At 44.1% G+C, this 27757-nt stretch overlaps 1 protein-coding gene across 1 annotated transcript; it reads left to right on the top strand.

Annotated features, from left to right (window-relative positions):
- Positions 1-294: 294 nt before the first annotated feature.
- Positions 295-26620, top strand: LOC307243042 (NACHT, LRR and PYD domains-containing protein 3-like; the record flags this gene model as incomplete). The annotated part of the gene is made up of 9 exons (XM_080017693.1): positions 295-511; positions 2790-4593; positions 4705-4878; positions 6718-6891; positions 21753-21926; positions 24907-25080; positions 25501-25674; positions 25796-25842; positions 26091-26620. 9 exons carry the CDS (start codon positions 295-297, stop codon positions 26618-26620), a joined length of 3468 nt encoding a protein of 1155 aa, XP_079873819.1.
- Positions 26621-27757: the final 1137 nt, after the last annotated feature.

The raw sequence follows: 27757 nt of genomic DNA, 5'->3' as shown, positions 1-27757 counted from the left end.
GTGTGTGTGTGTGTGTGTGTGTGTGTGTGTGTGTGTGTGTGTGTGTGTGTGTGTGTTCTTCACAGAGACCAGCAGAGGTCACAGGTCACCAGTGGTTTGTCTGGACAGCAGCATCAAACAGACCTGGACTCCTTATTCCTGGTGTGTAAATGTCCAACACGCTCCAAATGACATGAAGCAGGATGTGTTGTGGTGCTGATGGTCTCCATGCTTCCACGTTGGGCCAGTGGGATGTGAATCCAGGACAGTAAAGTTCTCACTGATGTTCCTTTGTTCCAGCTGTTAGAGGACAACATGGTCACCTTTGTAAAGAAGGAGCTGAAGAGGCTCAAGAAGGTTCTGGGTCCAGATTACCCACAATGCTCAGTGAGGCAGAAGGAGGAAGAGGATGATGAGATGGACAGTGAGGAAGAGGAGCAGAGGAGGAGCGCCAGAGAGGGGGTTCTAAAGATCACACTGCACTTCCTGAGGAAAATGAAACAGGAGGATCTGGCTGACTCTCTCCAGAGCAGTAAGAGACAGATTCACACATTTAAAGGAACATTACATTCTGGCTCTCTGCTTTTTACTATAATGGTTTCTGAGCAGCTCTCTACATGTATGTGTATGTGTCCAGAGGTAAAGCTTGGAGACATTTGCAAAGGGACAGTCGATCCATGTGTTGTATGTACCTGGACTCCCGCTCTGACTTCTTCCAGCTGATGTACAGCGCTTTATAGAACAACACTGCCCCCAGCCCTGTAGGCAGAAAGGGAGAGAAAAGTTAGAAGAGCAGCACTGTTAAGAAGCACTGGCTTCCCACAGAGAGCTGATTTTACTTTATCAAATGCCTTCTAGCACTTCTCCATCCACTGGACCTGATCAGATCTACCTTTTCAAGTTAAATCAGAGAAAGGGCTGGTCAGCTCCCAAAAGTCAGCTACAAACCTCCTGCAGTAGTCGGCCAAACCCAAAATCTTTTTTAGGTTTTTCTTTGTCTCTGGGAACGGACCAATCGTAAACCCAAGTGGTATCCCAGATATTGCAACTCCCTTGCCCAACTGCACACTTCTTTGGGTTAGCCATAAGCCTAGCCTGCCTTATGGACTCGAGTACTGCCCCCACATGCTTCATGGGCTGCGCCCAGCTGTCATTGTGATTGATCACATCATCCTAGTAGACAGCAGCGTATGCCATGTGCAGACGCAGAACTGGTCCAAGAGTCTCTGAAAGGGGGCTGGGGGAACCGCCAGTAGCCCATGGTTAAATCCTGTGTCGTAAAAAAATGGAGTTGTGCCTGCTGGTCAAGTAGCTTGTCGACCAGAGGCATCAGGTACGCGTCAAATTTTGACACCTGACCTAGAACCTTACCGACCCACCCAACCTACCCACCAGGACTATGGGGCTACACCAGTCGCCTTTAGACTCCTCTCTCACTATCTCCTTTAATTCCATCTGCATAACTTTGGGTTCATGCTCAAGCAGGCGCTACGGCTGGGAGCGTACCTTCACCTCTGGGGTTTTTGTAGGACGTGCGGCCTGGCAGGCGTGATAAGACATCAGAGGGGTGCTGCTGTAACACTGCCACGTCCATGCTATGGCCTGGTGAGAGATGGTTACTGGACAGGGCCGGGTCGGGATCGGTCGTTTTTGGAACCTCTGGCCCCAACTCATCCATCCATCAGTCTGGGGCTAATACATGCTGGTCGAACTTGAGCGGATTCCCAACAGCGTGTTAAGTTCCCAAAGTGCACATGACATAAACAAAGTACCCTGGTTGGTGAGGATTTCCTTCAGAATCCTGACTCGGGAGATGACCCAAAACAGTGCCTGCACCACACTTTTAGCCGTTATATTGCACACTGGAGTACCGGGATGCATAGTCCACTAGGACCAACACAAAACTAAACCCAGGGGCACTGTGGTCTAATGGCCCAAGAGGTCCATAGCAAGTCATTCGAACAGCACCTCAACTAGGGGGAGGGGCCTCAATGGCGCAGTTGGTGTAGCCTTAGGGTTGACTAATGGGCACTCGGGACATGCAGTGTACCACTTACATATATCTCATCATCACATTTCCCTACCGACCGTGAGTGCATTCCCCCAGCCTCCCACATTAACATGTTAAACCCTGGCCAGTTCATACTCAAAATCAGAGAGTATGATAGGCTGGAGCCAACCACGGCCTTCTTCTTATGCTATTTCCTTTGTAATGAAATTCAAGCCGCAAAAAATTGATACATGTGAATATCCCCATGCACACATAGAATCTCCACCCATGCACCTCCATCAAAGCCCTCAAGCTCGGCGTGGCGCTTCCGCAGCCAGCGGATCGGCTCCTGGCCACCTTTCATCTGGTGCTCCACCCCTCCCGAGTCCCTGTTTGGGTGCCTCTAGTGGGAGTCTCTACCCACAGGTATGGACGGGTATATAGAGCCAGACAGAGTCCTTCATGCAGTGGGGCATGGACATGGCGTGAGTCTTAATTAATAATTTCGGCTCGCTCACTGTCTGGTCCACAGGCTTTCAGTATCCTGTACCATGCAATCCTCACTGCAAGAAAAAAAACACATAAGAAGACTCTTCCAGCCAGATCTGACCTATCAGCACTGACAGGGCTGATTTGGCGGCCCCATTTCAGCTGCCCCGCAATGGGAAGAAGACAGTGCCACCAACTACATCCTATTGCTTAACCACACCCCCTTGTCTGCCACATACACATTTAGCATGAAGTTTTGACATTAATCTTGTTAATGTCTGTTAAAGTTTAACATCAACTCATTGATGTCCTCTGTTGTTTGTTAATTCAGTTAATCTTCCTGCGGAGTGCAGACGTAAACTGAAGTCGAACCTGAAGGAGAAGTTCCATTGTTTGTTTGAGGGAATCGCGAAAGCAGGACAGCCAACACCTCTGAATCAGATCTACACAGAGCTCTTCATCACAGGGGGAGGTGGTGCAGAAGTGAACCAGGAACATGAGGTCCGACTGATTGAAGCAGCTTCCAGGAAACCAGTGACAGAAGAAACAACAATCAGATGTCAAGACATCTTCAAACCCTTACCTGGACAAGATCAATCATTCAGAACACTGGTGACAACGGGAGTGGCTGGCATTGGTAAAACAGTCATAACACGCAAGTTCGCTATTGACTGGGCTGAAGACAAAGCCAACCAGGACATACACTTCACATTTCCATTCACCTTCAGAGAGTTGAATTTGCTGAAAGGGAAACAGTTCAGTTTGGTGGAACTTGTTCATCACTTCTTTACTGAAACCAAAGAATCAGGAATCTGCAGCTTCGACAAGTTCCAAGTTGTGTTCATCTTGGACGGTCTGGATGAATGTCGACTTCCTCTGGACTTCCAGAACAATAGGATATGGACTGATGTCACAGCGTCCACCTCAGTGGACGTTCTATTGACAAACCTCATCAAGGGCAACCTGCTTCCCTCTGCTCGCATCTGGATAACTACACGACCTGCAGCAGCCAATCAGATCCCTCCTGAGTGTGTGGACATGGTAACAGAGGTGAGAGGCTTCAGAGACCCACAGAAGGAGGAATACTTCAGGAAGAGATTTTCAGAGGAGGAGCAGGCTAACACCATGATCTCCCATATCAAGACATCACGTAGCCTGTACATCATGTGTCACATCCCAGTCTTCTGTTGGATCACTGCCACCGTTCTGGATCACGTCCTGAAAACAGCCCAGAGAGGAGAGATGCCCAAGACCCTGACTGAGATGTACATCCACTTTCTGCTGGTTCAGTCCATACAGGGTAATGTCAAGTATCATGGGAGATCTGGGACAGATCCACACTGGAATACAGAGAGCAAGAATATCATTCTGTCCCTGGGAAAATTGGCTTTTGACCAGCTGGAGAAAGGAAACCTGATCTTCTATGAAGAAGACCTGGCAGAGTGTGGCATTGATGTCAGAGCAGCCTCAGTGTACTCAGGAGTCTTCACCCAGATCTTTAAAGAGGAGTGTGGGCTTTATCAGGACAAGGTGTTCTGCTTTGTCCATCTGAGCATTCAGGAATTTCTGGCTGCTGTACATGTCTTTCTGACATTCACCAGCACTGGCGTCAATCTACTGTCAGAACCACAACCAACATCAAAGTTATCCAAGCATTTTAAAAATAAATCTGACTTAGAATCCCTCTACCAGAGTGCTGTGGACAAGGCCTTGCAGAGTGTCAATGGACACCTGGACTTGTTCCTTCGCTTCCTATCGGGACTTTCTCTGGAGACCAATCAGCTGCTCCTACGAGGCTTACTGGAACAGACACGAAGTATCCCAGTGACCAATCAGGAAATTGTGCGTTACATCAAGAAGAAGTTGAGCATGGATCTCACTCCGGAAAGAAGCATCAACCTGTTCCACTGTCTAAATGAGCTTCATGACCATTCTCTAGTGGACCAGATCAAACTTCACCTGAGATCAGGAAGTCTCTCCACAGTGAAATTGTCCCCTGCTCAGTGGTCAGCTCTGGTCTTCATCTTACTGTCATCAGAAGAGGAGCTGGAAGTGTTTGACCTGAACAAGTACACTGCTTCAGAGGAGGCTCTTCTGAGGCTGCTGTGTGTGGTCAAAGCCTCCAAAACATCTCTGTAGGTGCACAGATATCATATATTCACTGGAATCCATTTAACATGTGATGAGATATTGTAAGTTATCTAATATCTAACCATTTATTTATCTGTGTGCATGTTGATATGCAGGCTGAAAGGCTGTAATCTGTCAGATAGAAGCTGTGAAGCTTTGGCCTCAGTTCTCAGCTCTGACTCCTCTCGTCTGAGAGAGCTGGACCTGAGCACCAATGATCTGCAGGATTCAGGGGTGAAGCTGCTCTCTGCTGGACTGGGGAGTCCACACTGTGCACTGGACACTCTCAGGTCAGTGTTGACCTTGACCCAAACATTTGAGATTTTTGTACATATTTTTTACAACTGTAAAGAACCATGTCAATTTACACTATTACATATAGGTGACATAACTTTATAAAAAAAATAATGTATATAATTGTGACAACTCTGTAGTTGTTGCAGGGTGAGAGATGGACCAGCAGGCAGGTGTAACAGAAAACCAGACTGCGCTGGGTATTTATTGAAACAGAAATAAAGACGTTTGGCTTTTCAGACAAACGTCACCAATGTCAGACAGCCCTGCCTCGGTTTCCCCTTTGAGTTGACAATGCTGGCTCTCCCTACCTGCAGATGGTGCCAACACCACTCCTTCGTACCACAATAATATATACACAATATTTTTCTAAAATATAGCTGCAGGCAGCAATGCATGACATGCTGTGGTCCAATCTCGGTGAAAATAGGACCAAATGTATAAAACTAAATGGCGGCAATTGAAAGTTATACGATTACCAAAGCCATATACCAAACAATGCCAGATTTCTCACAGTGCCTCAGAGTCATGCCTTTCTCCTATGTACCAAACTGGATGTTGATATCTAAATGCATTGTTCAGTTATGGCAGATTATGTAGAATATAATTTTTTTGTAAACTTTAAAAATGAATTGTGGCCAAACATTGAGGTGTAGCAAATGTCCAGCAGTCCAGACATGCTGTGGTCCAAGCTTGATGAACATTGGACTACCTGTTAGTAGGAGAGGAGTTAGGAAAAATACCTTTTGGACAAAATTCAAAATGGCGGAAAATATGACGCAAATAGACAGCACAATGCATCATAGACTTGGCGTCACCCAAGGAATCCATAGGCGCAAAAACTTTGTTTCCATGACCAACGTTTCAGAAGCTATTAGACAAAGCGTAAAAGTGGTTGTTATAGTGCACCATCTGGCCGATGAATCCCATTTTCTGTGTTTCCTAGTTTTGGAACAGATCGAACCTATCATAAATTTGGTGGTTGTGGCTTTCACAGTTTTTTGAGCAGCAGGCCCTTTCAGCCGGAGAATGGCTTGGACAGTTAATAATCTGAACAAAATCAATAGGGTTCCTGCACTTCGTGCTGGACCCCTCAAAGTCTGAACTTTGACAATAGGGCTCACATCCTTTGGGCGGGACCCCTAATAATACATCAATGAATTTTATAATCATATTGCGGTAAATCATTATTTATATGTTCAGATTTTTTTTTTCTATTTTATTCCATTTTCTCTTAGATAACTAGTACAGTTTAACCACCGCCTTTTTCCAAAAAATGTCATTGACCAGCGTTTGAGACTGAAAAAGGTCAAGTAAACCGAATGTCCAGTGTTAAAAAATTAATGCTTTGATTCCATTGCCAATATTTTTTAACAATAAGTCTGTGATTCAAACAAAGGAGCTCTGAGTACAGTATATCTATGCGTGTGTGTGCTACCTGCTTCCAATGCAGCCACACCTGAACTGAAATGAGTTCAGGTGTGTTCCTTGGTTCCTCCAGCAACATGCAGAGGGAGCTAAGTACATTCAAAATGTACTTTGATCTGATTGATAATTGCTTTTTTACTCTGAATCCTTACTTCCTACAAAAGGACACAGCATGATGTGATGCTGCATGATCCAGGTGTTGTGAAGCCAAATCATGCCATGAGTCCATTCACACAATCATGTCTTTGTAGATGTATTATTAATTCCGTTAAATGTGATTTGTGTACAATCTCTGTGGTAGAATTTCAAAGTATGATTTGTCATTAAACCGGTACAAACAACACATTCTGTTAGGATATACAGTAAGTTCCTAACGTGTGTGTGTGTGTGTGTGTTTGTGTGTGCAGGCTGAGAGGCTGTAATCTGTCAGAGAGAAGCTGTGAAGCTCTGGCCTCAGTTCTCAGCTGCAACTCCTCTCGTCTGAGAGAGCTGGACCTGAGCAACAATGATCTGCAGGATTCAGGAGTGAAGCTGCTCTCAGCTGGACTGGGGAGTCCACACTGTGCACTGGACACCCTCAGGTCGGTGTTAGTCAATCTCTACATGAAACTCATTGTGGCCTTGTTGTGACAAGATGAAAGCATTGTTAGAATATGTGTCCTATATCCTGTATGTGCCCACATCAACTAAACCACATTTCAAGGCAACAGCTATTTTTAAATCGCCCATAAAACGAACTCACATTATCCCTATTCACACCAAGTTGAATATACAGAATAACATATATGACACGTTGTGAATCATGTTGTGTTTGTAGCCTGTCAGGCTGTCTGGTCACACAGGAGGGCGTGGCTTCTCTGACTTCAGCTCTGCGCTCCAACCCGTCCCATCTGAGAGAGCTGGACCTGAGCTACAACCACTCAGGAGAGGCGGGAGTGAGGGGGCTCTCTGCTGGGCTGGAGGACCCACGCTGGAGACTGGACACTCTAAGGTACGGAGAGACCAGCTGACACTCCCTGACAAGCTCTTCTACGAGGAATACTCTCTACAACCGTGAGGTCAATCATATTGGGATGCTGGGGAACGTGCTTTGTTGTTAGACAGCACATATGACCATGATGTTGGAAGGGAAATGACCGATACGGCAGATCTCAATGTCCGTGTTTCCCTGATCTAAGAGAACTCTCTGCTCTGACTGTGTTCTTCCCAGTGTGGAGCACGGCGGAGTGTGGAGGCTGAAACCAGGGCTGAGGAAGTGTAAGTGTCTGTTTATTTTGTTACTTTTTATCTGTCAACTATTGAGATGGAAAGTCCATCCACACAGCAGTACAGTCCATCCATTCAGATCCTACTGAGAATGAAGATGATGGTGGACATTGTGTGTCTTTATCACACTGCAAATAAATGGACAATCTGTCTGTTGATGAATCCACAATATATGAACCAAACAGGGATGTTAGATCATAAACTGCTGCTGCATTGTGTCTTGTTCTCCACCAGATGGTGTTCAACTCACGCTGGACCCAAACACAGCACACAGAGAACTCTGTCTGTCTGAGAACAACAGCAAGGTGATGAAGGTGGATGTGAAGCAGCCGCACCCTGATCACCCAGAGAGATTTGACTGTAAGGAACAGGTGTTGTGTAGGGAACGTCTGACTGGGCGCTGCTACTGGGAGGTGGAGTGGGGAGGAAGGGTTGACGTAGGAGTGACATACAGAGGAATCGAAAGGAGAGGAATGGGTCATGACAGCACTCTTGGATTGAATGAAATGTCCTGGAGCCTGTTTTGTTACAAGGATCATTACTATGCCTGGCACAATGGCCTTAGAACAGTCATAGATTTCCTTCCGTCCTCTGGTCATCACAGAGTAGGAGTGTATCTGGACTGGTCAGCTGGCGCTCTGTCCTTCTACTCCGTTTCCGATGACACACTGAGACTCCTCCACACCTTCCACACCACATTCACTGAACCACTCTACCCTGGATTTAGGTTGTGGAGGTGTGGTACCCCAGGGTCTCAGTGTCAGATAGTGGAGGTGTAGTATCCTCGCCTCCAACTAGTCCAGAATGCTCCATTGGCTCCCTGTTTTTTATCACTGATCACTTTAAAAGCACGTCTGGGTCTGAGTCCAAGCTATATAACATATGTTGACCCCATTTGAGCCTGTGCGCAGCCTTAGATCCTAGAGCGGAGCCCTTCTGGCTGTTCTTAAAACTTAAGGTGACCGTGCCTTTTCTATCAGGGCCCCTCGGCTTTGGAACGACCTTTCTGAGTAGATACGGCAGAGTCAGTGAATTCTGTTAAATCAGTTCTTGAAACCCACTTTTATAGATTTGCTTTTATGTGACCTCGCCCCTTTTTTATTGTGTCGTTATCTTTTATCTGCTTTTAATTATCTCTTTATCAGCTTTTTGAATTTGATGAATGAAATTTATTTCAGTTTATTGATGTTGTTTTGCCTTTTAAATTCATGATCTGAGCACTCTGCTTTTATTTTGTCTGTCCAAGAACTTTGTAAACTGTTTTGTCCACCTTAAAATAAATAGGATTCAACAGTTTATGAGGAATCCAAGTCATTTGTCATGTTATTGATCAAGCAAGTGTCACTATTTTCTTAACGAAATGCCATGTTAGTGGAATTAAAGACAAAAAAGTCAAGAAACTGGGAAGAAACTGAATTGTTGAATATGTTGAAATCTTGCACTTACTCACTTAAAAGATGCACTTACACCAGAGGATGAATTAGAAACATCTGAAATCGAAATCAAACTTGACCCAATTCACTTGGACTCAGCACAGGCAGATCCAGAGCTAAGTGGCTTGAAAAAGCGAAGAACAATTCAAGCAATTTTTTCACTCTTGAAAAAAAAAAAAAAATTACGAAACAGAATTAAATGCATTTTAATTACTGGTTGCAACGAGACCTATCAGTATTTGCTAGAGTTGTTCTATCCAAAGCCGAGACTCGTTTGGTGTCTCCTTCCCTGTCTCTGTGTGAACGATGCCGCCTGCGAACAGGTGAATGCAGGTGTTCATCATTTCATTTCGAAGATCGAAATACAGAAGAAGAATAAGGTAACGAAATAGGTAGATAAAGGAGTCCATCATTTTAAATAAGAAAGCAGAGGGTGGTCTTAGAGTCTGACAATTCAATGATGTGGTTAATACCTTTTAATCTAGGAACATTTCAATCTTCTGCAAATTCAACGTGGAACTTCAAAATGTGGAACGTTCTAATCTCCTGCCGTCCAAACTACCAACCAAACTGTCGAAATGTCACCAGCAAACTCTTGTGTCTTGGAAAATGTGTTATACCTGCAAAACTTTAACTTGGAATAAAGTTGCTGAAGTTACCATAAGACATCAATATCTTTCTCTGATTGGTATTCAAGAGGTATCGATCATACTTTTCATATTTTTGATGAGTCTGGCAGAATCCTATCATATGAGAAATTTCAAAATAAAAACAACTTTCTCATTCCTATTCCTTTCAAAGGATGTGACCCTCCGGTTAAGGCCATCCCAGTTGGCTTAATACACCTCGCAAAGCGCCATTTGGGTTATGGGGATGGTAATTGATATTAAATGGAATTGATGGGACGACCACAAAATGGACCAATAAGCACATTCCAGAAATTTTCCAAAACATAAACAAAATTGCGCCGAGGGGAAAATTCTTTGGGAAGTCTTATATTGATGAAATAAAGTGGAAAAAATGGTTATGCCCTTCATATTCTGCATAATAAATAAGAGCAGAGAAATTCATTTTAAAGTGTTGTACATGATCAACCCAGTAAACTTCTTTCTTGCCAAATTTACAAATATAAGAGGAAAACAGCAAAATATTTTGACTGTCAAATATTTTTTGACTGTCTATTAAACTCAGCAAAAGAAGGACGGTTCATCACCCAGCGAGACTCGCTTCCCTTCTTTCGTACACGAGGCGCGTTCAAAATAGGGGTCGACTGATTAATCGGCCTGGTCGATAATCTGAACCGAAATCCCTATTTTAACCGGTTATCGGATTCGCTATTTTGTCTGATGTAGCTGCCGATTACAATAAATAACTAATCAAATGCGCTCGGCAGGGAAGGCGCTTGTCGGGACTCTCAAATTCTACGGATATGCAAAATAAAGACATATACAGTATATGAAAATCGTACTTATTTGCCGAATTTCTTTCAGTGAAACGCGATGGGCAAACAAAAAGCTGCTCGCGTTCGGCTCGGTCGTTACCCTCTCCTGTTTTCGCAGCGCGGTAGGGAAACACTGCCATCACTGTCATTATCCTTGATCCATCCAATGAGTCATTTCCCTGTGTCTCGAGAATAAACTCGGAATTCTGAATTGAAAGTCGAAACCTCGAGAATAAACTCAGAATAACCTTTCGAGGATAAACTTGGAATTTCCACCTTCGCGTCTCAATTGAGTTTTGAGAATGAAGTCGGAATCTGAGATTAAAGTCAAAATACACTGTGAGAATACGGTGGGTGAGACGGGTGAGGGAGACACGGAGAGAGGTGAGACAGGCAGAGAGTGAAGGTGAGGGAAAGAGACTTGGAGAGAAGGGTTCAAATTTGAATTTAAGTTTTACCGGTTTTATTTTTTTCGACTTTGTTTATTCATTTTTACAGTAAAATGTACCTGTTTTGGGGAGCTATGTAGTTAACTATTTTATCTCTTCAAAATCTCCGTCCAGTTTGCAAGAAATGCTGTTAGGAGCTCCCTGCACTTTATTTAACATTCAATATAATGTTGAAATGTTCTGTTTTCTAAATGTTTAAGTATTTAATTAAACAGATGTTTAAATGAAGCACCCCAAATCAGACAAATAAACATAGAAACAAACAACAACATATAATGCAAACATAGAAACAAACAACAACATATAACACAAACATAGAAACAAAAGGCAACACTATGTATCTGAGACAACATAATTGATTAAGGCAAAAAAAATGACAACAGCAATTACGGCACGCAGCCTCTTTCTGTGATAGTTATGGCAGTAAAGGAGAGAAAAGGAGAAGGTGTAATCAGGGGGGTCTTCGGGGGGGTGTTCTAAGCAGATGCTGGTTCCAAAGCAAATGGAAAACAAAAAACAAAATCTAAAATTACAACAGGAGAATATACATGTTGCAGTGAAAAAAATACATATAATGTGACTGTTGTGGTGTGACTGCATGTCGTTTTTTTTTTCCCCGTTGTAGGTTTTATTTTTTTCCTTGTACGACTTATATTTTATTTTATTTACGTTTGTTTGTGGGCGATTTGAATGACACGAGGAAAATAAATGTGTTAAACTCAAAGTACATCTCTCTCTCTCTCTGCATGACAAGCATTCTTACATTGCCAAAGCACAGAAAGACGGCAACAATAATGTTACACAAGGTTTAAAATAGAGTACTGTCAAGCAGGAAGGGTCGAGTTGCCTCATTGTACCCTGCTCACTGAGGTTTGGAGAGCCAGATCTCCACCTGCAGTCACACCTTCTCTGTGTGAGCTGGAGCTACTGCTCGGTGAGCTGCTAACTAACACCTGCTGGAGACACAGTCCATCTGCACCAGCTGATATGGGAGTTGGTAAGCATTTCCCGGTTGGACCAGTTTGACGACATACTCATGGGATGACACTTGGATACTAAACTGATACTGAGGACGAACGAATGAACACAGGCACGAACAAGGCTTCTTACACACCAAGACGGTCAAATTTCTCAGTGAATTCAACTAACTTGAACCAACCAGTAGACATATGAAGCAATAAGGTAGGAACACAGCTCCCAACACTGTATTGGTATGAGCTCATGTATTTCTGAAGATAACTAGAATGTGACATTGGTTATTGTTGATCATTTACCTTCAATTTGAAGAGGTTGGACTGGTTGGACTGAAGAAACTGCAGTCCGGATCATGCAGAACACCAGGTAGGTAAAGGGAAATACTTTAGTTTCAAGCTTTGTATGTAAAAGACACATACTGTATATCTGTCTTGCTGCTTAGATACCTCTCGAACAGATTATATGTCTCACTAATGATATACCTGTCTATCTGCCTGTCTAACTGGTAGGGGTGAGATAGACAGGACATCTAGAACAATCTGGTGTTGCAGGAAGTCATTCCTTTCTAACTTGTAAAGAATAGAAAGGAACGATTGAAATACAAACTCGAACAGGGAAACATTAAAACAAGCAAGAGAATCTCAAAGCAGAGAATACAGACAAGTGAGCGCGAGAGAAGCACTTCGTGGACTGGGTGAGAGAGGACCACACGGTCACACGACCCAAGGTCAAGAAAAGTATATTCCTGTTTTGACCCAATGGATGTACAGTGACTTCATGGAGACTGGAAATCATTCCAGTTCTGGTTAAATGCAGTTAAATTGGAGGATAAACAATCATCCCTGATTCAATCTGATCAGTAAAACGTGCTGTTTGCTGCATTGAATTGGGTAGAAATACAGGGCTTGTTCTGATCACTTAGATATGCAAGCCTTCTTCCAATTAATTAGAAATGCAGTTATTGTTGTTTATGGTTTGCAGTGCAAAGTGTGTCCCTATTAGTTAAATGCAGAGCTTGTAGTAAGCCTTTTGAGTTTAAATCTTGTTGAACTCAGGCTTTGTTTGCCCGGGGGCAAAAGTCTGGCCACTTGTGGTTTAGTGGAATACTGTGACATCATCGTGGTTTCTGTATTTAAAGGTCTTCAGTCAACCATGAATGAGTCTGAGGAGAGAAAGGAGGGGCATCCGACCGCTAAAAGAACCCCGTCTGGGGAACATGTCAGCCTGTGCAAAGCTAAGAATTATGATGACTGTCTGGGATTGTTGTCCATCTCGGAGCTCAGCAGTGATGTCACTACACCTTCATTAGTCTGAAGAAAAGCTGTGTGTGTGTGTTTTACGTCGAAGCCCAGCCCAGGAGCAGGAGAGTCCAGAGGGTCCTGCACCAAGTCGGGTCTCCATCAAGAGTGACCCATCTCTGATTATACCTTTAATGTCTAAAGATGGAGATCAGGCTACGAAGCAGAGGTGAGGATTTAACAAACAGATGATAGAATATGATAGTTAAACCTCAAATCCTAACTTCCAGATGATGGTTATTGTTTATCTTGTAGATTCCATCAGGTGAGAGCAGACTGTCCTGAACCCAGCTCAGACTCCTTGAAGAGTGACTGGTCTATGGATCATCCTATTGGCTTCAGAGATGGCCGCCCCTCCAGTAAGAAGAGGTAAGAGTTCCAAACAGATGATGGAGACAGAGGAGATTGTTGTTATCAAACTCTACTGAGCAGAGGGAACAAGTCAGGAGGAAATTAATTGGTCGGAACCAACCATCGGGAGTGTTGAAAGATTTCACGAATGCCCTTCAGCACCCACCACTGCTGCACTGTTGATTGGCAGTGTGAGTTTCAAATCGACCGGGTCTGCCAAGTTATGTAGGCCTGGCGCTGACACATGTAAATTAAAGCAGCCGTAATGGACAAGGAAGGGTTTCATTGGTGTTATTCCAAAAATTTTGAATATCGGTGTAGGTAGGTAGACAATAAAGAAATGACCACTTCAACTTTAAAATAACACGTAGCTCACTGAATTCAAGCCTTCTAGTGATTTTGGATATTGATATCAGCTCGTGCAAACATTTCAACCTGTCTTGATGCACTGTGTAACATGCCATTTTAAAATGACCAATCATTAATTTTAATTTAGTAGTCGTAATTTATGTATTTTAATTAGGCCAAATATACCTTTAAAGTCTAAAGATGGAGATCAGGCTACGAAGCAGAGGTGAGGATTAAACAAATAGATGATAGAATATGATAGCTAAACATCCTCAAATCCTGACTTCCAGATGATGGTTATTGTTTATCTTGTAGATTCCATCAGGGCAAAGCAGACTGTCCTGAACCCAGTTGTGTCTCCATGAAGAGTGACTGGTCAATGGCACAACCTCTTAGTTTCGAAGATGGCCGCCCCTCAAGGAGGAAGAGGTAAGCGTTTCAAACAGATGATGGAGACAGAGGAGATTGTTGTTATCAGACTCTACTGAGCAGAGGGAAGAAGTCAGGAGGAAATTAATTGGTCGGAACCAGCCATCGGGAGTATTGGGAGATTTAGTGAATGCCCTTCAGCACCCACCACAGCTGCACTGTTGATCGGCAGTGTGAGTTTGGCCTGGCGCTGACAAATGTAAATTAAAGCAGCCGTAATGGACAGGGAGGGGTTTCACTGGTCTTATTCCAAAAAATTTGAATATCGGTGTAGGTAGGTAGACAATAAAGAAATGACCACTTCAACTTTAAAATAACACGTAGCTCACTGAATTCAAGCCTTCTAGTGATTTTGGATATTGATATCAACTGGTGCAAACATTTCAACCTGTCTTGATGCACTCTGGCACATGCCATTTTAAAATGACCAATCATTAATTTTAATTTAGTAGTCGTAATCAATGTATTTTTCATTATGGCAAATTGCCATTTGTTAAAATGTTGAATTCTGTCTGTATATATGAATTCTCTCTGTATATATACACAAGTCAGCCAGTCACCTCTTGCCACCTGCCTTTGGTCTCCAGTCTCCAGAAGGATCTCTGCCACGCCTGCCCACTCTGCAACTCACACTCTTAGCTCATTTGGACTTTGGTTAACTAACCCTGATTGTCTGCAATAAACCTGTTAAAAACACTTTTGCTTTTGAGTCTGTTCTGCATTCTTTCGTCCCAAATTGAACGTATTATAACAAACGATCCAAAAGTCTTAAATAAAAGGTGGGGCTGGGGGTGCACAAGTGACCCCTGTAAACTTGAACTTGTCCGTCATGTTTGAAAAATTTGATTGTTTAATACCGCCCTTTTTTTTATTAATTAGAGTTCAACTGAGCAAACAACTATGCTTTTCGAAATGGAGAGGGAAAAAGGCAAAAACAGCCAAGGATAGCACCGTATCATAGGGAGTGGAGTGTGAAGATGTATTTAGAAACATCACTCGCGGTGGTGGGCCGCTCTGTGTCCAAGTCCCAGGCCATTTTTTTTCTCCCATTGGAACTTTCAAACTATATTTATTTAGTGTCTGAACAACACATACAAGAATGTGTTTTTCAAGAAGACATCATCTTTTGTGTGAATGTGTGTGTGTGTGTGGTAGTTCCGCACTCCGACACAGACACAGACACTGACAGACAGACACTGTCTAACCTAATACCTAAAATTAACCCTCGCTTACCTTACGGTTAAAATTAAGCATCTCTAACCCTGTACCCTAAGTTAACCACCTCTAACCTTATTCCTCAACTTAACCACTCGAACCTGAGTGACTTCTCTAGTTCCGGTGAGAGCTACCACTTCTGGTTCCGGTGACTTCTTAGCGTGTCGGCTGTTGTTGTCTTTTTTTGCTGTTGTTTTTGTTGCTGTTGCTGGAGTTGATGTTGCTGCTGCTGTCGTTGTTTTGTGGCTGCTGCTGCTATTTATGTTGCTGTTGTTGTAGTTTCTGTTGTGATATTACAGTGGGAGGATTATCAGAGGGTGTGTCTTCGGAGAGATAGTCAAAAGGATCTCCCTCCCGAGGTCAGAATGAAAAACTTGACCCGTAATTTACGGACGCTAATTAAAGGACCGTGACTGGATTAAGATGAGACGGTGCACAGAGTTCAAATTCCCGTTTCCGGTGAGGGCTACCACTTCCGGTTCTGATGATGTCTTTGCTCTGCGGTACTTTGTTGAGATGAGATGGTACACACTGTTGACTCAATACAGATGAGATTTCTGGTTCCGGTGAGAACTACCACTTCCGGTTCCGGTGACATCTTCGCTTGTGCGCTGTTGCTGCTACTATTGCTGCTGCTGTTTTCTGTTGCTGCTACTATTGCTGCTGCTGTTTTCTGTTGCTGCTACTATTGCTGCTGCTGTTTTCTGTTGCTGCTATTGTTTCTGCTGGTATTGTCATTGCTGCTGCTAACCTTATACCTAAACTTGACGTCCTATACCTATACCTGACCTGACGTCTTTGCTGTGCGTTGCTTCCCTGAGAACTGTTGACTCAATACAGATGAGATTTCTGGTTCCAGTGTGAGCTACCACTTCCGGTTCCGGTGACGTCGTCGCTTGTGCACTGTCGCTGCTGCTCTTGCTGCTGTTTTTGTTGCTGCAATTGTTGCTGCTGGTACAGTAACCGCTAGTGTTGTCATTGCTGCTGGTGGTGGTGTTGGTGCTGCTAACCTTATACCTTAACAGGTGTTGTTGTTGCCACTGCTAACCTTATACCTAAACTTAACACTTAACCCCCTTATTGCTCCTGATGGCTGCGTCCATCGGTGTTTGAACAATTGTAAGTCGCTTTGGATAAAAGCGTCTGCTTAATGTAAACTTAACCATCTCTAAGCTTATACCCTAATTTAAATATCTCTAACTTTGTACCTCAACATCTCTCACATCTCTAACCTGAGGGACTTTTCCGGTTCCGGTGAGAGCTACCACTTCTGGTTCCGATGAGGTCTCTCCGTGTGCGTTGCTGTTGTTGTTACTGCTTCATTTTGCTGTTGTTGCTGCCGGTGTTGATGTTGCTGCTATTTCTGTGCTGTGGTTGTTTCTGTTGTAATATTACAGTTAGAGGATCATAAGAAGGGTGTGTTTTCAGAGAGAGAGAGTCAAAAGGATCTCTCTCCCGAGGTCTGTTTGGAAACTTGACCCGTAACTTAGGGACGCTAATTAAAGGACCGTGACTGGATTAAGATGAGATGGTGCACACAGTTGAAATTTTCATTTCCGATCAGGGCTACCACTTCTGGTTCTGGTGACGTCTTTGCTGTGCTTTACTTCATTGAGGTGAGATGGTACACACGGTTGACTCAATACAGATGAGGAGATTTCTGGTTTCGGTGAAAGCTACCACTTCCGGTCCAGGTGACGTCTTCGCTTGTGTGCTCTTGATGTTGCTGATTTTGTTGCTGCTGTTGTTGGTGCTGCTAACATTATACCTTAACTGGTGTTGTCATTGCTGTTGCTAACCTTACACAGAAACTTAACTCTCGCTTACCTTATACCTCAACTTAACGTAACTTAATACCTCGACTTAAACATCTTTAACCTGAGTGACCTTTCCAGTTCCGGTGAGAGACATGACTTCCGGTTCCGGTGACGTCTTTGCGTGTACGTTGCTGCTGTTGTTGTTGCTGCTGCTGTCGATGTTGATGCTGCCGTTGTTGCTGTTTCTGTGGCTGTTGTTGCTGCTGTTGTTGTTTTCTGTTGCTGTTGCTGCCACTGTGGTTGGAGTCGCTTTTATTATTGTTTTTGTTGTCTTTGTTGTTGCTTTTGTTGTTGCTGTTGTTTCAGGGGGATTCTTTTGTAATGACCCGCTGAGAACTATGTTCTCTCTTCTTTTTTGTAATTCTTTGTAAAGCGCATTGCGCTAACAAGCAACAGGCAGACAGCCACACTGATCCTGGGTCCAATTACCTAGACCTAAGACAGGTGTGGCTGCTAAAACCACAACACCCCCACACCACTGTGTGTGTGTGTGTGTGAGTGTGTGTGTGTGTGTGTGTGTGTGTGTGTGTGTGTGTGTGTGTGTGTGTGTGTGTGTGTTCTTCACAGAGACCAGCAGAGGTCACAGGTCACCAGTGGTTTGTCTGGACAGCAGCATCAAACAGACCTGGACTCCTTATTCCTGGTGTGTAAATGTCCAACACACTCCAAATGACATGAAGCAGGATGTGTTGTGGTGCCAATCGTCTCCATGCTTCCACGTTGGGCCAGTGGGATGTGAATCCAGGACAGTAAAGTTCTCACTGATGTTCCTTTGTTCCAGCTGTTAGAGGACAACATGGTCACCTTTGTAAAGAAGGAGCTGAAGAGGCTCAAGAAGGTTCTGGGTCCAGATTACCCACAATGCTCAGTGAGGCAGAGGGAGAAAGAGGATGATGAGGTGGACAGTGAGGAAGAGGAGCAGAGGAGGAGCGCCAGAGAGGGGGTTCTGAAGATCACACTGCACTTCCTGAGGAAAATGAAACAGGAGGATCTGGCTGACTCTCTCCAGAGCAGTAAGAGACAGATTCACACATTTAAAGGAACATTACATTCTGGCTCTCTGCTTTTTACTATAATGGTTTCTGAACAGCTCTCTACATGTATGTGTATGTGTCCAGAGGTATAGCTTGGAGACATTCGCAAGGGGACAGTCGATCCATGTGTTGTATGTACCTGGTTAGCCATAAGCCTAGCCTGCCTTATGGACTCGAGTACTGCCCCCACATGCTGCATGGGCTGCGCCCAGCTGTCATTGGTATTGATCACAGCATCCTAGTAGACAGCAGCGTATGCCATGTGCAGACGCAGAACCCGGTCCAAGAGTCTCTGAAAGGGGGCTGGGGGAGCCGCCAGTAGCCCTTGGTTAAATCCTGTGTCATAAAAAAATGGAGTTGTGCCTGCTGGTCAAGTAGCTTGTCGACCAGAGGCATCAGGTACGCGTCAAATTTCAACACCTGACTCCCCTTTCAGTAGTCTACGTAGAACCTTACCGACCCACCCAGCCTACCCACCAGGACTATGGGGCTACACCAGTCGCCTTTAGACTCCTCTATCACTATCTCCTTTAATTCCACCTGCATAACTTTGGGTTCATGCTCAAGCAGGCGCTACGGCTGGGAGCGTACCTTTACCTCTGGGGTTTTTGAAGGACGTGCGGCCTGGCAGGCGGGATAAGACATCAGAGGAGTGCTGCTGTAACACTGCCACGTCCATGCTTTGGCCTGATGAGAGATGGTTACTGGATCCATCAGTCTGCGGCTAATACATGGTGGTCGAAATTGAGCGGATTCCCAACAGCGTGTAAAGTTCCCAAAGTGTACATGACATAAACAAAGTACCCTGGTTGGTGAGGATTTCCTTCAGAATCCTGACTCGGGAGATGACCCAAAACAGTGCCTGCACCACACTTTTAGCCGTTATACTGCACACTGGAGTACCGGGATGCATAGTCCACTAGGACCAACACCCAGGGGCACTGTGGTTTAATGGCCCAAGAGGTCCATAGCAAGTCATTCGAACAGCGCCTCGACTAGGGGGAGGGGCCTCAATGGTGCAGTTGGTGTAGCCTTAGGGTTGACTAATGGGCACTCGGGACATGCAGTGTACCACTTACATATATCTCATCATCACATTTCCCTACCGACCGTGAGTGCACTCCCCCAGCCTCCCACATTAACATGTTAAACCCTGGCCAGTTCATACCCAAAATCAGAGAGTATGATAGGCTGGAGCCAAGCACGGCCTTCATCTTATGCTATTTCCTTTGTAATGAAATTCAAGCCGCAAAAATTTGATACATGTGAATATCCCCATGCACACATCGAATCTCCACCCATGCACCCCCATCAAAGCCCTCAAGCTCGGCGTGGCGCTTCTGCAGCCAGCGGATCGGCTCCTGGCCACCTTTCATAGCATGAAGTATTGACATTAATCTTGTTGAGTTTAACACATACTCATTGATGTCCTCTGTTGTTTGTTCATTCAGTAAATCTTCCTGCGGTGTGCAGACGTAAACTGAAGTCGAACCTGAAGGAGAAGTTCCATTGTTTGTTTGAGGGAATCGCGAAAGCAGGACAGCCAACACCTCTGAATCAGATCTACACAGAGCTCTTCATCACAGGGGGAGGTGGTGCAGAAGTGAACCAGGAACATGAGGTCCGACTGATTGAAGCAGCTTCCAGGAAACCAGTGACAGAAGAAACAACAATCAGATGTCAAGACATCTTCAAACCCTTACCTGGACAAGATCAATCAATCAGAACATTGGTGACAACGGGAGTGGCTGGCATTGGTAAAACAGTCTTAACACGCAAGTTCGCTCTGGACTGGGCTGAAGACAAAGCCAACCAGGACATACACTTCACATTTCCATTCACCTTCAGAGAGCTGAATTTGCTAAAAGGGAAACATTTCAGTTTGGTGGAACTTGTTCATCACTTCTTTACTGAAACCAAAGAATCAGGAATCTGCAGCTATGACCACTTTCAAGTTGTGTTCATCTTGGACGGTCTGGATGAGTGTCGACTTCCTCTGGACTTCCAGAACAATAAGATATGGACTGATGTCACAGCGTCCACCTCAGTGGACGTTCTATTGACAAACCTCATCAAGGGCAACCTGCTTCCATCTGCACGCATCTGGATAACTACACGACCTGCAGCAGGCAATCAGATCCCTCCTGAGTGTGTGGACATGGTAACAGAGGTGAGAGGCTTCAGAGACCCACAGAAGGAGGAATACTTCAGGAAGAGATTCACAGAGGAGGAGCAGGCTAACACCATGATCTCCCATATCAAGACATCACGTAGCCTGTACATCATGTGTCACATCCCAGTCTTCTGTTGGATCACTGCCACCGTTCTGGATCACGTCCTGAAACCAGCCCAGAGAGGAGAGATGCCCAAGACCCTGACTGAGATGTACATCCACTTTCTGCTGGTTCAGTCCATACAGGGGAATGTCAAGTATCATGGGAGATCTGGGACAGATCCACACTGGAATACAGAGAGCAAGAATATCATTCTGTCCCTGGGAAAATTGGCTTTTGACCAGCTGGAGAAAGGAAACCTGATCTTCTATGAAGAAGACCTGGCAGAGTGTGGCATTGATGTCAGAGCAGCCTCAGTGTACTCAGGAGTCTTCACCCAGATCTTTAAAGAGGAGTGTGGGCTTTTCCAGGACAAGGTGTTCTGCTTTGTCCATCTGACCATTCAGGAGTTTCTGGCTGCTGTTTATGTCTTTCTGACATTCACCAGCACTGATGTCAATGTGCTGTCAGAACCACAACCAACATCAAAGTTATCCAAGCTTTTTAAAAAGAAATCTGACTTAGAATCCCTCTACCAGAGTGCTGTGGACAAGGCCTTGCAGAGTGTCAATGGACACCTGGACTTGTTCCTTCGCTTCCTATTGGGACTTTCTCTGGAGACCAATCAGCTGCTCCTACGAGGCTTACTGGAACAGACACGAAGTATCCCAGTGACCAATCAGAAAATAGTGCGTTACATCAAGAAGAAGTTGAGCAAGGATCTCTCTCCAGAAATAAGCATCAACCTGTTCCACTGTCTAAATGAGCTTCATGACCGTTCTCTTGTGGAGCAAATCCAACATCACCTGAGATCAGGAAGTCTCTCCACAGTGAAAGTCTCCCCTGCCCAGTGGTCAGCTCTGGTCTTCATCTTACTGTCATCAGAAGAGGAGCTGGAAGTGTTTGACTTGAAGAAATACTCTGCTTCAGAGGAGGCTCTTCTGAGGCTGCTGCCCGTGGTCAAAGCCTCCAAAACATCTCTGTAGGTGCACAGATAACATACATACAATATATTCCATGTGAGCTTTTTCACATCTGAGGAGATATTTTAAGTTCATATCTGTATATCTATTATGAAACTATTTATTTATCTGTATGCATGTTGATATGCAGGCTGAGAGGCTGTAATCTGTCAGAGAGAAGCTGTGAAGCTCTGGCCTCAGTTCTCAGCTCCAACTCCTCTAGTCTGAGAGAGCTGGACCTCAGTACCAATGATCTGCAGGATTCAGGAGTGAAGCTGCTCTCTGCTGGACTGGGGAGACCCCACTGTGTACTGGACAGTCTCAGGTCAGTTTTTCTGAACCTTGATCCAAAGGACATTTTAAACATATTGAGATTTTGTATGCATGTTAACTGTAAATAACTATCAATATACACTGATATATATATACCCGTTCTGATGGTTGATGTGAACATTAACTGAAGCTGCTGACCCATATCTGCATCGTTTTATGCATTGCACTGTTGCCACATATTTGGCTCATTAGATAATTGCATGAATAACTAGGTGTACAGGTGTTAAATGATAAAGTACTTATAGGTTAATAAGTACTAAAGGCTAATAAAGTACTCAGTGAGTGTACAAGCCGATGTGACAGTCCCGATGTGGATTACTGAGTTTAATTAACAAATTAATCCACTTCCCCCTGCACATCAAATTAAACCTCACTTACAGTATGTAAAGAAAATACTATCATTCCAGCAGAAAAAACAATATCAGGCCCAGGAACAGACTTTACCTTTTACTTCATGCTTAGGAAGTAGTTTTATGGACTTATTGTTGTGTACCTGTCGGCAATATGGAGGACAGTGGAAGGGGTGTGGTCCCCTTGCTGCTTGGAGTCAACCATGTGTGGGCTGTTGTCAAACTGACTTTCAAGTAACGATAAATCTGTCAAATAGGTTATGGGTTTTTTTCTTCACATAATATGTAAGTGCAGAATCAGAGCTTTAAAAAAAATGTATCACTTATGTATCAAATATTTTGGAAGCTATGACTTATTAAAGAAAGTTTTGGAAACAGACGTTCTGAGAAATCAGCCTTTAAAATTTGAGAAGCATTTCCAGATATTTGCAGAACAAAACATTACACATTAAGAAACACAATTAGTGCTTTTAATGGTAACATTTGGATAGTGCTGTACTTCAATGTGCTTGTTTACTGTGATGTCTAATGTGTACTGTGCTTCAATGACATAATGTTGAATGTGGTTTTTTTTATATAATATTTGAATCATTAAATTATAAAAATGGTTGGAAAATGCAAAATTCAGGTTAATCCTTTAATTTCAAGTCATTTCTTTTCATTATTTTCATAAGTTCATGCTTACTGTAGTAGCATGACTCCTCTATTGTTCTGTAACTTTAAACATTCTCATTTCCTGCACTTATTGTTTTTTAACAATGATTCTGTTACGAAAGTGGCACATTTCAGATTGAGAGCATGAAAACCTATCACCAGGGGAGAACAATTCCTAGAATTTAAATCCGCCATATCAATTCTACGAATGGAATGGAATGTAAATTGAATCATATCGCCGAAATGGCCGAATATCTTGCTCCCAGGAAACAGGGAGCACGATATAAGTTCGTGCCTTATGAAAGTCGAAACTAACTTTTAAATAATGCCTTGTCCATCTGAGATTAGAGTGAGTTAGAGTTAAAGTGAAGATTCAGCAACTGGATTGCATATCTCTCATCTTATATTTGTTCAGAAACAGAGTCTAGTGGACTGATAATGTGTAATAAGTGAAAGTTATAGTGTAAATTTAACAGAACATTACTGAAACCCTGTTGCCTCACGTCACTTCAGAGTTTACAGTGCAGTGCGAACGCAGCCACAAAAAAAGCCCTTGACGGTATCTAGTTCTTGGAGGACCTCGCCAGTTCCAAATTCCCCTCAGGGAGTCCCCAGAACTGTTCGGTGCATAAACACCGATCGTAGTCCTTGCTCTCCAGGTGTGTGAGGGGCAGGTGAACCACAGAAGAATTGACATCTCTAATGGAGCGGCTCTGTCTGTTTGCGTATGGGTGGGGTCTTCTGTGGTGTCAGTGGTCTTCTTCATGTGTGTCATGACTAGCCATTCAAAGCACTTCATGATTATTGGGTGAGTGCTACTGGGCGATAGTCATTCATATGGAGGCATGTTGGGACACTCCTGTTGGGCCTGGGAAAGTGAGGTGTTAAAGATGTCTGTCAGCACCTCTGAGAGCTGATGTGCGTAGTCCCTAAGAACCGGGTTTGGGATGTTGTCTCACACTGAGGGGCATTTTACCTGGCGGGGGGATGAACCTTGAGCCTTGAGCCAGGAGAAATGTTGGACCCTCAAAACGAGCATGAAAGGTGTTAAGAGCATCAGGAAGAGATGAGTCCCATAGATGAGGGCATTGTGGTGTACGTAGTCTGTGATGCTCTTGATGCCCCTCCACATGATCCAGTGGTCATTGGTGGAGAAGTGACCCTGGATTTTGAGAGCATAGGTAGCTTTGGCCCTCTTGACCTACAATGAGGTTTCTGCTTGCTGCTCTAAGTGCAGTTGCGTCACCAGACTTGAATGCGGAGTCAGATTTCCAGCAGAGACCAGACCACTGCATTCAGCCGGGGTTTTTGGTAGGGTTGAATGGTAACTGTTCTGGTGGTGGTAACATCATCCACAAACTTGCTAATGGAGCTGATGATGGCTGACGCATACTGCTCCAGGTCCACATCTCCAGCACTTGTTGCTGCCTCTCTGTAGAATTGCCAGTCTATACACTCAAAACAGCCCTGGAGCATCAGAGGCCACGTTACTGGGCCACACAGTGATGCTTTTTTTTGTTGGGTTCCTTGAATTCAGCAGAGGGCGGTATGCAGGGAGCAGAATGATGACCAGTTCATCTCTCAATGAACGCTCAGTCTAAGTCTGATCAGATCCATTTTGTTATCCAGAGAGCGAACATTGGCCAGAAAGAGGGATACAATGGTCACGTTAGGTTTTAGCTTGGCTAACAGACCGGCCGCTCACCCATCTTCTGCTACCTTGCACAGTGCTTCCTCTTGCCTCTGAGCCGTTGTAGTCTGCCATGCCAGTCTGCTGCTGCAGGGTATTGGATCCTCAGGAGCTGCAGACTGCTGAGCGCCGCTCTAAGAGATGGGCAAGTTGTTTATAATGTTCAGATGTTCGGTTGGGCTGCAACATACCATATTTGTGTGTGTGTGTGTGTGTGTGTGTGTGTTTGTGTGCGTTTGTGCGTGTGTGTGTGTGTGTGTGTGTGTTTGTGTGTGCAGGCTGAGAGGCTGTAATCTGTCAGAGAGAAGCTGTAAAGCTCTGGCCTCAGTTCTCAGCTGCAACTCCTCTCGTCTGAGAGAGCTGGACCTGAGCAACAATGATCTGCAGGATTCAGGAGTGAAGCTGCTCTCTGCTGGACTGGGGAGTCCACACTGTGCACTGGACACTCTCAGGTGAGTGTTACGCAACCTCTGTAACCAGCACAGATCAGGAATGAGGACATCGAATGATGATGTTCATTTTCATGAAAATCCTTCTGACGATATGTTGAAGTGTTTTGGAACATGTATCACTATCACCCACAAAACTACTTGACTTGTATTATTACACAGCCCTTTGGAATATTGACTGATTGGTCAATCAGTGGTCAGTTATTTCTGTATAATGACATCTGTCTGTTAATGAGTGTCGTAAGGAGGAACAACTGTTCCCTGCATGTGTTCACTTCCCAGTACCACGGTGCTGGCTTACAGTACTAGTTCTAAAATAATTTCAAATCAATATTCCATCTCAATGTATTATGTATCAGTGTCTGTTGCTGTAGACAGTGTTTTCCTGATGTTGACACGATATGATTCATGTTGTGTTTGTAGCTTGTCCGGCTGTCTGGTCACACAAGAGGGCATCGCTTCTCTGGCGTTAGCTCTGCGCTCCAACCCGTCCCATCTGAGAGAGCTGGACCTGAGCTACAACCACCCAGGAGAGGCGGGAGTGAGGGAGCTCTCTGCTGGCCTGGAGGACCCACGCTGGAGACTGGACACTCTCAGGTACGGAGAGACCAGCTGACACTCCCTGACAAGCTCTTCTACGAGGAGGACCCGGTAGCTTCTCAATATCCGTGTTTCCCTGATCTAAGAGAACTCTCTGCTCTGACTGTGTTCTTCCCAGTGTGGAGCACGGCGGAGTGTGGAGGCTGAAACCAGGGCTGAGGAAGTGTAAGTGTCTGTTTATTTTGTTTCATTACTTTTTATCTGTCAACTATTGAGATGGAAAGTCCATCCACACAGCAGTACAGTCCATCCATTCAGATCCTACTGAGAATGAAGATGATGGTGGGCATTGTGTGCCTTCATCACACTGCAAATAAATGGACAATCTGTCTGTTGATGAATCCACAATATATGAACCAAACAGGGATGTTAGATCATAAACTGCTGCTGCATTGTGTCTTGTTCTCCACCAGATGGTGTTCAACTCACGCTGGATCCAAACACAGCACACAGAGAACTCTGTCTGTCTGAGAACTACAGCAAGGTGATGAAGGTGGAAGTGGAGCAGCCGCACCCTGATCACCCAGAGAGATTTGACTGTAAGGAACAGGTGTTGTGTAGGGAACGTCTGAGTGGGCGCTGCTACTGGGAGGTGGAGAGGGAAGGAGAGGTTTATATAGGGGTGACATACAGAGGAATCAGAAGGAGAGGAATGGGTCATGACTGCTTTCTCGGATGGAATGACAAGTCCTGGAGTCTGTTTTGTTCTAATGACCATTACTCAGCCTGCTACAATGGCAGTAGAACAGTCATAGATCTCCCTCCGTCCTCTGGTCGTCACAGAGTAGGAGTGTATCTGGACTGGTCGGCTGGCGCTCTGTTCTTCTACTCCGTTTCCTCTGACACGCTGAGACTCCTCCACGCCTTCCACACCACATTCACTAAACCCCTTTACCCTGGATTTGGGCTTTGGGGATCTGGTTCCTCAGTGTCTCTGCGTTAAATGGCGGAGGTGTAGTATATGGCATTTGGAAACAAAAACAATCAGCACCAACAGCCACACTCTGAAAGGCCTTAACCAGGGTACTGGCACTTGTCATATCTTACAACAGTTGATGTAGCCTGACTATTACAATGTAACCTAACTAAATACAGTGCAGTTCTACACAGACATTTACAACTACATGAGTAAGGGTACACAGAACAAATAAACACACACTAATACTCACTGTGTGACATCAACATAATAAAATAACGAATGCATCAATGCACAAAAAAAAAACAGCTCATAGAAAGACCGCGTGCTCTTATTTAGAAATGTGGGCATGACGTCGCCGGATGGCGATCACACGCTATCCGAAAAATGGCCGAAGTGGTTTTTCGTTCTGACTTTGTTGTGAAGTTTGTCTCAAAAGTCTGTGTGTGTAAAATGCAAATCCACAGGCGTAGAATTGAAATGCACAAATGCCTTTTTTGATTCACAAATAAAAACTGGATCCACAAATGCCTGTTTGAAAGTGGTAAGTCGTAAATGCTTTAAATTAATTCCTAAATTAATTCCATGTATTCACAGATTCCTTTGTGGAATTTGTTTGTGTATTTGCAGATCAGCTCTATTATTAGGCAAAATATCTGAAGGACGGAGAGAGGAAGTAAAGGACGAGTTTACAGATCTTTTTTTTTGTGTTTGTGGAAGGTTTATTATGTTTTCATATTGCACATTAACACACAGATTGTGGATCTGTTCACACAGATAATTTTCAGACAAATCTGCCTCCATACAATAGTCCACAGGCCTTCAACCTTGTTTGGCCCATGACCCTGTTGTTACATCCCCAAATACTCACAACGGCAGCGATTAGAGAGTGTGATAAATGTTGTTATTTTCTGAATGTTCTTTCCAAATGTTATCATGTTTTAGCCTTCCCCACTAATTTGAAGTATTAAAATTCACATTTGAACAATAAGCAACGGACTGAGACTAAATAAGAATCTTTCTACTTTCTTACTTTCAAAACTGGCATTACAGGTCAAAGTGCAGATATTCCACATTCCACGCTTTTGTCAATATATTATTTGAGTCAGCTCTGTGTATCCTGTACATTTATGGATTTTTTGCGATTACGACAATAAAAAAAAC

Source organism: Zeus faber (genome assembly GCF_960531495.2).
Source record: "Zeus faber genome assembly, chromosome: 17".
Lineage (NCBI taxonomy): Eukaryota > Metazoa > Chordata > Actinopteri > Zeiformes > Zeidae > Zeus > Zeus faber.
The sequence above is the reverse complement of the archived record's forward strand: the minus strand, read 5'-3'. Positions and strand labels throughout refer to the sequence as shown.